The sequence below is a fragment of the Sarcophilus harrisii genome, chromosome 1 (assembly GCF_902635505.1).
Source record: "Sarcophilus harrisii chromosome 1, mSarHar1.11, whole genome shotgun sequence".
Taxonomy (NCBI): Eukaryota; Metazoa; Chordata; class Mammalia; order Dasyuromorphia; family Dasyuridae; genus Sarcophilus; species Sarcophilus harrisii.
Genome location: NC_045426.1, coordinates 642,963,454 through 642,975,064, shown reverse-complemented (window position 1 = coordinate 642,975,064; position 11,611 = coordinate 642,963,454). Strand labels below are relative to the sequence as shown.

The following is an 11,611-nucleotide window of genomic DNA, read 5'->3' as shown; positions in this document are numbered from 1 at the left end:
CCCATGATGGAAAATAGCCTTGTATAAAGTCTGCTAATAAGGAGAGCAATAATCAAGCTACAAATCACATGAAAAAGGCAGGTAAATTACAGACACTAAGAAATAACTGGACACCGCATCAGGAAATACCTAGCTCCAGAAACTCCCAGATTACAGTCCTTTTCAGGTTTGATATCGGCTTGGCTACTCTGATGTAGGGTCCATACCTGCTATAAATACAAAGTCTTTGCCACCTCCCCCCAAAGAGATTAGAGAAAAAGCAGAAAAACCCACTAAGGGTACCTGGTAACCCTAGAGGGAGCCTCTCATTTAGAAAAATAGAATCAGAAGAGTAAGTTTTTATTTGCCAGTGCCTCGACATCCCTGGGGACTGTATCCAAAAGGTCTAGCTCTTTCCCCAGGGCAGTCAGACTCCCAACTCTTTGGTCCCTTTCCCTTCTCTAGTCTCTGCCCTCCCCTCACTCCCTCAGACCCTTCTTCCAAAGCGCCTACTTCCTAAACACACCACCTCAAGGCATCCCCCATCTCCCCACTTTCACCACTCCAACTATCAAACACCTCCAAATCCCGTCTCCTCTGGTGCATCAACCTCAGCTACTTCTCCGCTCCAGCGGCCCTGACATCGTACCGCCGCAGCGCCAATTCATTCTTGCGGCATGCCCCCTTCACCTCGGACTCACTTTGTGCCCCCACACACACACGCTACAGTTTCTCTGCCATCTCCTCAGGTCCTTCTATCCCTTCCAGGTCTCTCCCAACACTGCCCCTCCCAGGACCCACTTCCCGTCCCTCACTAATCCCTTCACTTAAATCACTCCTCTGAAAATTCCCGCTAAATGTGGTTAGTCAGCGATGGGAGTTCTTTCTTTACCCCCCCCCCCCATCCTCTCTAAGGTCGCCGGTCCTACTTCCTCAGCCTCCCCTTAACCACAACATCTCCCCAAACACATCGTTGCCCATTAAAAGCGCACCCTTCAGCCGGGGGGGGGGGGGAGCCCCCTTTGCTGTTGTCTTCTGCCTTTTAGCATCCCCGGTCCTCAGCCTCGTGCCTGGCTGTGGACAAGCCACGCTTAGTGACGGACACTTCCTTCCTGGGCGACCCAGCGCCTGTCAGGGCCTCTGCGGGATGCTTGGGGCCCCTTCAGCAGCCCTGTGCCCTGAGGGCCTCCTCTCCTTGTCCCCTAAGGACCCCGCTACCCCTTCGGAGGGCACCCCTCATCCCCCTCCTCTCGGTGCCACTTCCATCCCTCTTGCCCCGGCCGCCCTCCCGTCCCCTCCCCTCCGCCCGCGTGCACGTGGCCCGCCTGGCACTGTCACCTCCTCGCTGGACCCCGCCTCCTGAAGCTCGGGCTGCTGCTCCGCGGGCCTCTTCCCGGCCCTCGCTCCGGCCTCTACGGGGGCTCCTGCTCCCATGCCTGCGCGCCTCCTGCCCCGCGCCCCGACCATGTTCCCGCCGCTCCTCGCGCCGCTTCCCGGCCCTGGCGGCCCAAGACCTCCTCTCTTCTCTCCTCCCGCCCCTTCCGGTCCGGTTCTGGATCACAAACAGAACGCGCCTGCGCTTAGGGCAACGACGGGCGCGTCAGGGCCGCCGAGGCCGCCCTAAGGAGTAGCTTTCCTTTCCGCGTTCCCGAAGAGGCAAGATGCGCATGCGCCCAAGCGTTCATGCGCGGTAGGGGTGGGGACCGAGGAAAAAGAGTGGCCAGGAAGAAATAAACGCGCACGCGAGAGGCGGGGCCGAAATGCCGTTGGGCGGAGGGGACGTCACGCGCGCGCACGCGCGTAGGTCATCGACGCCGCCGGGGGCGAGCCCGTCGCAAGATGGCGGCGGCCATGCTGGGCCCCGGAGTTCTGTTTGCGCAGCGGGCGGCGGTAGCGGCTCGGGCAGCGGCGGAATCGGCTACGGCGCTTGAGGCCGAGGCAGCGGATCTCCTGCAGCCCCAGCGGCGGCGGCGCTAAGCGGCAGCCTTCCTTCCCTTCGTAGCCGTTCCATTCGTAGCAGGCCGGCCCTCTTCTCCCCTCCCCGTCCCTGCCCTGCCCGCCTCCCTCGGTGCCCGCCTCCCTGCCCTGCCCAGCCCGCCGGCCCCCGGAATGGAGTTGTCCGGGGGCCCTGGTATGGCAGGGCCCAGCAACGTCCCTGCTTTCCTGACCAAGCTGTGGACCCTAGTGAGCGATCCGGAAACAGACGCGCTAATCTGCTGGAGCCCGGTGAGGGCCTGGGGCGGGCACGGGTTGACGGCGCCTCCTTTTCTCTCGGAGCCTAGCGAGGGTCTGGGGGCGCGCTGAGTGGAGGCCCTTCAGCTGCACCCGGGGAGGAGGGGCGCGGGTTGACGGCACCTCGTTCCGCTTTGGGGATTAGAGATTGGAGAGGGGCTGGGGCGTCCGGGGTTTTCCTCTCCGCTGCTGCGGGGGGGGGGGGGGGGGGGGGGGGGGGGGGGGGGGGGGGGGGGGGGCACGGAGTGACTGCGCCGCGTCCTTTAGGAGCCTGGAGAGGGGCTGGGGCGCGTGGGACTTCCTCTCCATTGCTTCGCGGAGCGGCGGGCGGCGGGGAGACGGGGAGCACGGAGTGACTGCGCCGCGTCCTTTAGGAGCCTGGAGAGGGGCTGGGGCGCGCAGGGTGGCGCTCCCCGGTTCGCTGCACCCGAGGTGTGGGGCGGTGCAGGTGGAGGGTGGTGCACGCGGTTCCTGCTCCTCTTCCGGCGGAGCCGGACCAGCCACCGGGCGCGCTTAGTATTTGGTGCCTCCTTTGCGGAGACCTGGCTGGGCGCCGGGGCGCTGGCGGTCGTCCTCTGCGCAGCTAGGGGCGGGGGGCCAGCGGCTCGGAGTTGGTGCGCCTCGCGCGCAGAGCAGCATTTGCCCAGAGCCGGGGGCTGGGAGGACTCAGCCGCGGGGGTGGCTGGAGGCTCTAACCGGGCCTGGGGAGATGCCCTAGCGGTTCGGCTCCGGAATCGAAGGAGAGAAATCCTGACCGAGGTCACTAAAGGAGGAGGAAAGGCAATACGGGACTGTTTCTTCTGAGGAAGGGCATCCTCCTCCCCTTGACATCCGGGGCCCTGGGGACCTCGCACTTTGGGAGGATTGAGGGAAAAGGCTTCACGTGGATCAGTAAAGAAAGTCGCTTCCTACTCCAAAATCTTTCGATCCTGGTCCGAGGATAGACGGTATTGGCTTGCCCGTTCCGCGGAGCTTCAGGAAGGAAGCTCCAGAAGCCTGGCAAGAGAGACCCTAGATTCTGCTTTGTTTATCCTCCATTGAGGGTGGGGGGTAGAGATTTTAGGTCACTTATTTAGCGCAGCTAGGGTGCAGAGACTGGAGTCCAGAAGGCCCGAGTCCAGATGGGGCCTCAAACCCTTGGGAGCTGTATGACACTAGATAAATAACTTCGGTTGTCTTCTCTAGAAGTTGGGATAGTAGCAGCACACACCTCCCCGAGTTGTGGTCGGGATAAAAGAGTTTGTGAACCACTTAGCACAGTGCCTGGGGCGTATTAGGTACGTTTTAAATACTAGCTATCGTGATTATTATTACCCCTTCCCTTGTCTGAAGCATTGTAAAAGTAGGAATGAGGAAGGGAAAGAGAGATGAGGTAGCAGTCATGCCCAGTGCTAGGTGGTGCACCGGCCTTGGGCTCAGGGAGAACCGAGCTCATTTGATCTTAAACACGTAATAGTTTTGTGACCCTGCGCTTGTTACTTTACCTAAGCCTGCCTTCTTTCTTCATCTGTAAAATAGCACCCAACTACTGAGACATTTGTGAAAATCAGATGGAACCATATTTATGTGTAAATATGATAACTTACTGCCATACTAAATCCTTGCTAACTACTTACTAATCTACTAAAGATTAAGGAATATCGGATCCTCCTAAGAAATACTTACCCTCTCTGCCCGGTGGGCAGCCTGCCAACCATAGGTTTGTCCCAGACTGGGGCTAGACAGAGGCAAGAAAAAGAAAAAGTTTTCCTCTGGACCTAGAGAGGTAGAAGTGAACAAAACTGTTTTGGAGCCCTTGTTTTTCCGCATCATTCAGCCTCTTGTCAGAGTGGTTAGTTGTGGATCCCTAAATCCTTAGCTCTTCCCTGACTAAGCTGATGTCTGCCTTGGATGGGCAGAACCAGAAAGGAAAAGGGTTGGGCCAGGTTCTCTCATTCCTTGGGTCTTACCTAACTGTGAGACAACTAAAGAAATATCTTTGTCAGTCTCAACAAGCCCAGAGTTTCAAACACAAACACCATTCCCAGGAAGTTAGATTACATGGTGATTAATGCATGTGTTGCCAGAAGCAGTGACAGTAGAAAATGTGGCATGATTTGGCTCAAATGCATTGGACTGTGACATGTTAAACTAGTGGCTGACTGTATGCTGAAAAACCTTATGGGAAAGTTCAGATAACAAAAATGGAAAGCAAAATGATAGAATCTTAGGTATGTAAAGGAAGATCCAAAGAAATCAGCTGTTGATTTTTGTTGTTGTTGTTGTTGTTTGTTTGTTTGCATATGTTAGATAATTAGCTGCTTGAGGAGGCATAGGCAACCAACCTCACAGCTGGGATTTGCACAAATAAATCTGGGAGTCTATCCGGAATTCTAAAATCCGAGCTCAGCCAGGAAAAGGCTGCTGTTTACATTTTGCACTGGCATCCCAGAATACTCTGTAAATCCCATAGAAACCAGGTGTTTAAGGCTAAAGAGGAAAGGATATTTGACTCTCTTCCCCATTTTTTGAATATAGACATATACTCTAAAGAGTAGAAATCATAAGCCATCTTAACCTGACAGGATCTGGGCCTCTGAGTACATGTAGCCCCTGATAAGTTAAAAATAAATGCCATGGGAGTTCTCCCTTCAAATCAATCTTTTGAGAAACCAGGAAAAGGAAATTTTTGACGTGCCCACCCCTTGAGTCTTCCCTTACCTGAGGCCAAGTTGGACTGCCTTGGCCAGCCTAATTCTACTTATGCAACGCTAAGGTGTCTGGTTTTTTTGTTTGTTTGTTTGTTATTTCCAGGATTTGGGTGATTTTTGTCAATGAAATCTTCATGGTGGGCTATCCCTGACTGTATCACCCATCTCTCATTCCAAACATAAGTCAATCTAAAAGTAGAATGGCTACATGTTAGTCAGTCAATAAATATTAAATGCCCATAATGTTCTAGACACAGTGCAAAGTGCTACAAATACAAAGAAAAGCAGATGTTTCCTGATCTCAAGAGGAGCTCAGAATCTCATATAGGGAGAGATGGAATGCAAAACTATGTACAAACAAGCTTTATATAGGTTAATTTGGAAGTAGTCAACAGGAAGAAGGCACCAGCATTCATAAGAATTGGGAAATTCTTCCTGTAGAAGATGGAGTTATAGCTGGAATATGAGGGAAGCTAGTCTGAAAGATGGGGAGGTTCTTATCATTAGAGGTCTTTGGGAGTATATAAGAAGATTCTTATTCATATAAATAAATGCAGGACTAAATATTCTTTATTATCCCTTTCATTGTTGAGATTGTGATTGTGGCTGTAATAAATTAGGGGGTTAATGTACTTTCTTGTCATTGTTTCCTCAATTTTGTGGTTACCACTTCAAGGGCCACTTTGGGTTTCTCTTTTTTTAACCATCCTTCCTACAGCTTTATTTGTCACAAATAACTTGAAAGAAACTTTTTTAAAGACCCTTACTGTAATTCCTGTGGCCTAGTAGTTTTGAGTCCCCTTCATTAAATCTGGAATTCTTCTCTATAGTTAGTGTTATTAAAAACTGAGAGGATAGTATCTAGGGCCCCTGGAAGATTCATACTTGGCTGGATACTGTGTAAACTAAAGTGAACAGAGATGACTAGTATTCTCAAAGTTCCCAGCCAGCCTCATCTCTTGCTCTTTATATTGTAATCCTTTCTTCCTATTGTAGAAATGCAAAGTAGAATTGAGACCAAAATTGATTTGTGGCCTGTGATCTGATCTTGCTTAGTCAGCACCCTGGTTAGGCTGGGATTGGTGCGTAAGATGACTGGTTGAGTGCCAGTGATGACAGTGCAGAAATGAGAGCTGAATAGAGACACGAAAGGGATGTAGATTGGTACAGGCAACACAAAAGTCTTATCCTGAATCAAGCCAGTCATCATACCACAAAACTGTCTGAGGTTGGCAGCCCAATATTCACAACATACCACCTCCTGTTTCTATGGCCAAAGAGTCTGCTGTGCCTTCTTGGAATAAGACTTCTAGTCAAGAACCTCTCTACAATTTATTATCCCAAGTCCCTCCTGCTAGGCTGATAAACTTTTCTCTGTGGGAACCTAAGCCCTCCAGGGCAGATTGCCCTAGATGAAGACAAAGATACATAAGGTTACCAGGAAACTAAATGACTACAACTGATTTGTATCAGCCCATAACTCTGCAGTCTGTTATTCTACCTAACATCTCAGTGGATGTTTCAGTGAAGCTTGGTAAGGAATGGACGTACCTTTTCAAGGAATGACAATCTTACATCCAGGAAATTTGGGGGGCATTCTTATCTCGAAATAGGAATAGCCTAGGTGGCCTCTAAAAAACATGGGATTCTAACCCTTCTTGCCCATCCTGTATTGGGAGAAATCAGCCTGAATCACCATCCTCAAGAAGAGGAAAGAGACGTTATAATGACTGCTTCATTCCTGTAAGTTGGACATATTGTTATTTCTTTTTCATTCCCACCCTTTTAATAAACACTCCATTGAATATAGGACCTCTTTCTTGAATATCCAAAGTCATCTGGAGTTTATGGTTCCCCTTCTCCCAGAGCTGCTCTAAAATGTGATTCCATCTTGTTGACTACCTAGTACTAATTTAGTGACATTAAGGTTATGATCAAAATGAGAATGTGTAGATATATGACATGAGCATTCCTTTTAGATCTCTAGGAAAGGAAGAAAATAGGAAAAGATTGTCCTCTGTTGTCTTTTGAGAGTCTGTTATAATAACCATCAATATCTTGCTCTCTGTAGCCTTTTGTCCTATCTTATCTATTCCAGTTCCTACTAGCTTTTTAGCCCATCTTTCTTTGGGCTAGGTGATCTTGGTACTCTAAAATTGTCACATTGTAGAAAGATCACTCACTTTTCAGGAGTAGCTTGGCTCTATGACCCAAAATCATTAGCTGCAAAGATCCCTTTTGGATAAGTCAGTAACCTGAGAGGAAGTCATCTTTCTGTTGGGGCTATGAGCCCTTCTTTGCTAGTAGTTCAGCCAAACAGGAAGTATCCTACAAACTGAGGATCTAGATAAGCATTTGCTTAAAATCCAACACTCCCCAGTATCTCTGCCAAGAAAATTCAAAACAATAAAAATTAGGCAAACAGCATCCAAGTCCTAAAAGTTAAAGTAAGTTGAATAAAAAGCTTTACTATCAATAGGGAAAGTACTGTCAATAGGATTGTTTGTCCTCAGCCCTGTTTAATACTCTATGTGAGGCAGCTGTGCATTTTACATTGTTTCATTTTAGCCAGAAAGAGAAGCCTGTTGACTGAGACAGTCTCTTAGACTAATGTCTCAATATTTTTGAAACAGGAGAGTCTCCTCCGCTGGCTAAGAACCTTCAGTAGATCCATGGGGTTTTATTTTTCTTAGAAAGAGCAGACATTGTAGTGTAGTAAAACCTGTAGCTATAGAGTACTGTAGCTGGGCTTAAAAGTCAGGAGGATTTGGGTTTGAAATCTGCCACTAGAAAATAATGGAAATAGGGGTACCTAGATGGCACAGTGGATAGAGTACCAGCCATGGAGTCGAGAGGACCTGAGTTCAAATATGACCTCAGATACTTAATGCTTCCTAGCTGTGTGACCTTGGGCAAGTCACTTAATCCCAATTGCCTTGCCCCCCCCCAAAAAAAAAAAAAAAAGAATGGAAGAAAGAGCAACTACCTCATAGAATTTTTGTGAGGCTTGAGATGGTGTATGAAAAGCATTTTCTGAACCTCAAAACAGATTTTTTTTTTTTTTACTGTAGTTTCAGTTGTAGATAGAAGTTTTAAAAACATTTCTATTTCATACATGTTCTGCAGGGCTACTCTTGATTTCATCAAGGGACAGAAGATCTAAGTTCCTACTATTATCATTGATTAGTACCAGTTTCAGTTCTATGGACACTGTTGCAACTATTTAACTGACTTGTTTTGCTGGGCTTCTTAGAAACTACGTTTTACTTCTGCTCACATTGGTATGATTTACTTTGAATCTTTTGCTTTTTTCCCTCACAATTTGCATCCATACATGATATCCACGTATTGATGCATATAATACTGGTTAGTATCATCTTTATTTGAAGGAAGCTCAGAGTTTAAAGGTCAAGAATAGGACTGCTGTTGGTGTAGTGGATGTCTTCAATGAATGAAAATGAGTGAATAAGGGTGGAGGGAAGGAAGGGAAAAGTTGGAACAGACGTGTTTGCAAGGGTCAATATTGAAAAATTACCCATGCATATGTTCTGTCAATAAAAAGCTATAATAATAAAAAAATGAGTGAATAAAAGAAGACACTTTTATTAAGTCTTACTAAGTGCTGCCAATACAAGTCCTCTTTACCTGTTCAGAGCTTATATTCTAATGGGAGAGGCCTGGAAATTTTCTAAATTCTTAGGGTCAGTGGAGAATAGATGACACACTTCTTCCAGGAACAGTGGCCGTATAGGATCCAAGATGGAACCTATGCTTAGCATTTATAACAGGTACATATAGGTACCTAAATGCTTATTGACTTGGTTCATGAACCCAGGACTGGGGAGAAAAGAAAAATATGGCTCTGCACAGCAGCAGGGCAGGGAGTAAAGTGAAATGAAGCGTGGCTGAGGTGTTCTTGAAATCTTGAACCCCTGAGTGTCCTAAAACAGGAAGGGATCTTAAGCGGACCACTTCCCCCATCCCAGGGTTCAGAAAAGAAGACATGTTAATTATGTCAAATAGACAGCAGATTCTTCTCCAAAGCCGAGAGCCAAGCATGGAACAATTGAAAAATCCTGGATCTGAAACTACACACAAGTATGTAGAGTTTGAAGTATCCTTAAAGATCATCTAGTCCAATCCCTTCATTTTACAAAAAAGAAAATCATACAGGAAATGTGAATTCAAATCCTGCCTCTGGTTCTTACTAGTTATGAGTCACTTAATTATTCCATTCCTCTGTTTTATCATCTATAAAATAGAGATAAGCCTTAGATCACCATCTTCACAGAGTTATTTGAAGGAAAAAAGTTTGCAAATGTTTTTGCTTTTCATAGAAGCCTAGAGGTGGAAAGAATTTTAGAAGTAGTGTGATTCAACTGTCCAACTAATACAGGAACCCCTTCTACAGTATTTATGACATTTGGCCTCTGTTTAAATACTTTCAGTGATAGGGAACTCACTACTATTCAAGATGAAACATTTATTAAGGGCTTTACCATGTACTAGGTATTATGCTAAGCACCCATAAGCAAACAAGATAGCACCTACCCTCAGGGAGCTGGTGTTTTAAAGGGGTAAGGCATTTCAAAAGCAGGAAAAGTGGTAATTCAGAGACTGCCTAAATGAAGTCAAACATGGCTGTACCATTCCTGAAGAAGTAATCCCCAGGCATGTAGTTACCAGTAAGGCAAGCAAAACTTCAGGATAGAAGTTTCTTAAAAGTGAAAATGCACCTGGAAAATGAAGTTTAGAATGCTTCCCTTAAAACCAGAAAGAATAATTCCAATCCTTTCATGTGAGAATCTTTTAAAAAAAGAAGCCTTGGGACAGGGATCCCTTCTTCAGTTGTCATTTAAACCAATTGGAGGGAATTGAAATAAAGGTATTGTACTACAGGTCAAAATATATTCAAATACTAAAGAGTGTCCAATCAGTAGGAAGCATTGAGAATGAACTAAGTCAAAGACACGTCTGGGGCAGTTAGGAACACACACAAGATTAGAAAAACTTAAGACAAAACAAAAATTGGATGTTAGAAAAGCAGGTCAGGGTAAACAATAGAACTTTATCAGTATCTTTTAGGGTGTCCTGATCCCCTTCTATTCTCAGTCCTAATGGTTTAAAAACAAAATCCATGTCCAAGAGGCCTTGGTCCCTAGCTCTCCAAAACCCAGCCATGACTAGGGAGCCCCTGGGCTGTCAGAATCTCAACTCAGCTGTCCCACCTATGACTTTGGAAAGGGGCAGGCCACAGAGACTAGTATCCCAGGTTCAGGCCCTATCCAGGACTTGTCTCTTTCTTGATGTCTCACACCAAAACTTCTAGCTGCTTTGTTGTTCGGTTGTTTCAATTGTGTCTAGCTCTTCATGACCCTATGTGGGATTTTCTTGACAGAGATACTGCAGTGGTTTGCCATTTCCTTCTCCAGTTCATTTTATAAATGAAGTAACGGGCAGAAAGGGCTAAGTGACTTGTCCAGGGTTACCTAGGTAAGTGTCTAAAGGCAGATTTGAATTTAGGAAGTGTCTTCCTGACTCCATGCAGGAACCCCTTACCATGCTACCCCTAGCTGCTCTCTGGCTGCTTTACTTCTGGGCCAATGACTGAAAGCTGAGAGTGGTTTCTTGTAGCTTTTGATTCCTACCGTGTGCTGACAATACCCCTTCTAAAAGGAATAGCTTGCTGAAAGCCAAGAAGAGCCAAATGTCCCACTTTCTATCAAATCAAATTAATCATATTCTTCTAAACTATTGAACATTCCTAAACACAATACACCCTTGTGGGGCCAGATTAAAAAACATTGGTCAGAATTACTAAATAATTCCTGCACTGGGGAAGCTAGGTGGCACAGTAGATAGAGCACTAACTCTGAAGTCAGAAAGACCTGAGTTCAAATATGGCCTTAGACAGTTAACCCTTCTTAGCTGTGTGACCCTGGGCAAGTCACTTAACCCCAATTGCTTCAGCCAAGAAAAAAAAATTATTGCACAAATATATCTACTTCTAAAAAATAAAGGTTAGGTCACAGTGAGCAAAAGAATAAGATGTTAAATTTTACTCCAGCTGACAGTAAATGTAGTGTGAAGAGTAATCCAGCATGCACAAAGTCAGATTTTAATTGGTCTATTTGAATCTGCCATCACAGTTAGTCATAAGTTTATGACTCATGAGTTGTTATTGCTGTGTTTATGGCCTTTGACATAAAATGTGAATAAACTTGATTAATCATTGTATGAATGTTAAGTACCATATGTTATTTCACAATAAAAATATAAGCTGATATTCAAGAAAACTGCAATTTTTAAGGTATTGAAGATATTGAAAACAATTCAGTAATTGAAATGTTCAATTAAGTTTAAATTTCATAAAAGATTTTATCAGTAGATATCTATATTGCTTTTTTATTTAAGATTTGTATGGGCTAAAATTATAATACATTTTTCATCCATTTTAATAAAATAAGAGTTAATAAAGCCTAGATTGTGTAGCTTATTTCATTTAAAGGGGGAGGTCTTGACAATTTATCATCAAGGAGGGGTTTGGAAAACACCTAGAAACTTTCTCAGGTCTTTCAACCATTTCTTATATGCCATGGTTTCTAGACACTTCATCTTGTTCTCCTGTCTCTGGACACACTTTACTTTATAAAATTGAGCATAGTATTAGGTCAGAAAATGAGAATTTTGGACTTCATGATCTCTAAAGT

The 11,611-nt window shown here is 45.8% G+C and overlaps 1 protein-coding gene across 4 annotated transcripts in view; it reads left to right on the top strand.

The window, feature by feature from the left end:
- Positions 1-2,088: 2,088 nt before the first annotated feature.
- Positions 2,089-11,611, top strand: part of HSF1 (heat shock transcription factor 1) — a 55,084-nt gene continuing 45,561 nt past the window's right edge. For all 4 annotated transcript variants that reach the window (XM_031947390.1, XM_031947389.1, XM_031947388.1 and 1 more), the window contains exon 1: positions 2,089-2,205. In XM_031947390.1, the coding sequence (XP_031803250.1) occupies positions 2,089-2,205 (117 nt within the window). The remainder of the gene's footprint in view (positions 2,206-11,611) is intronic.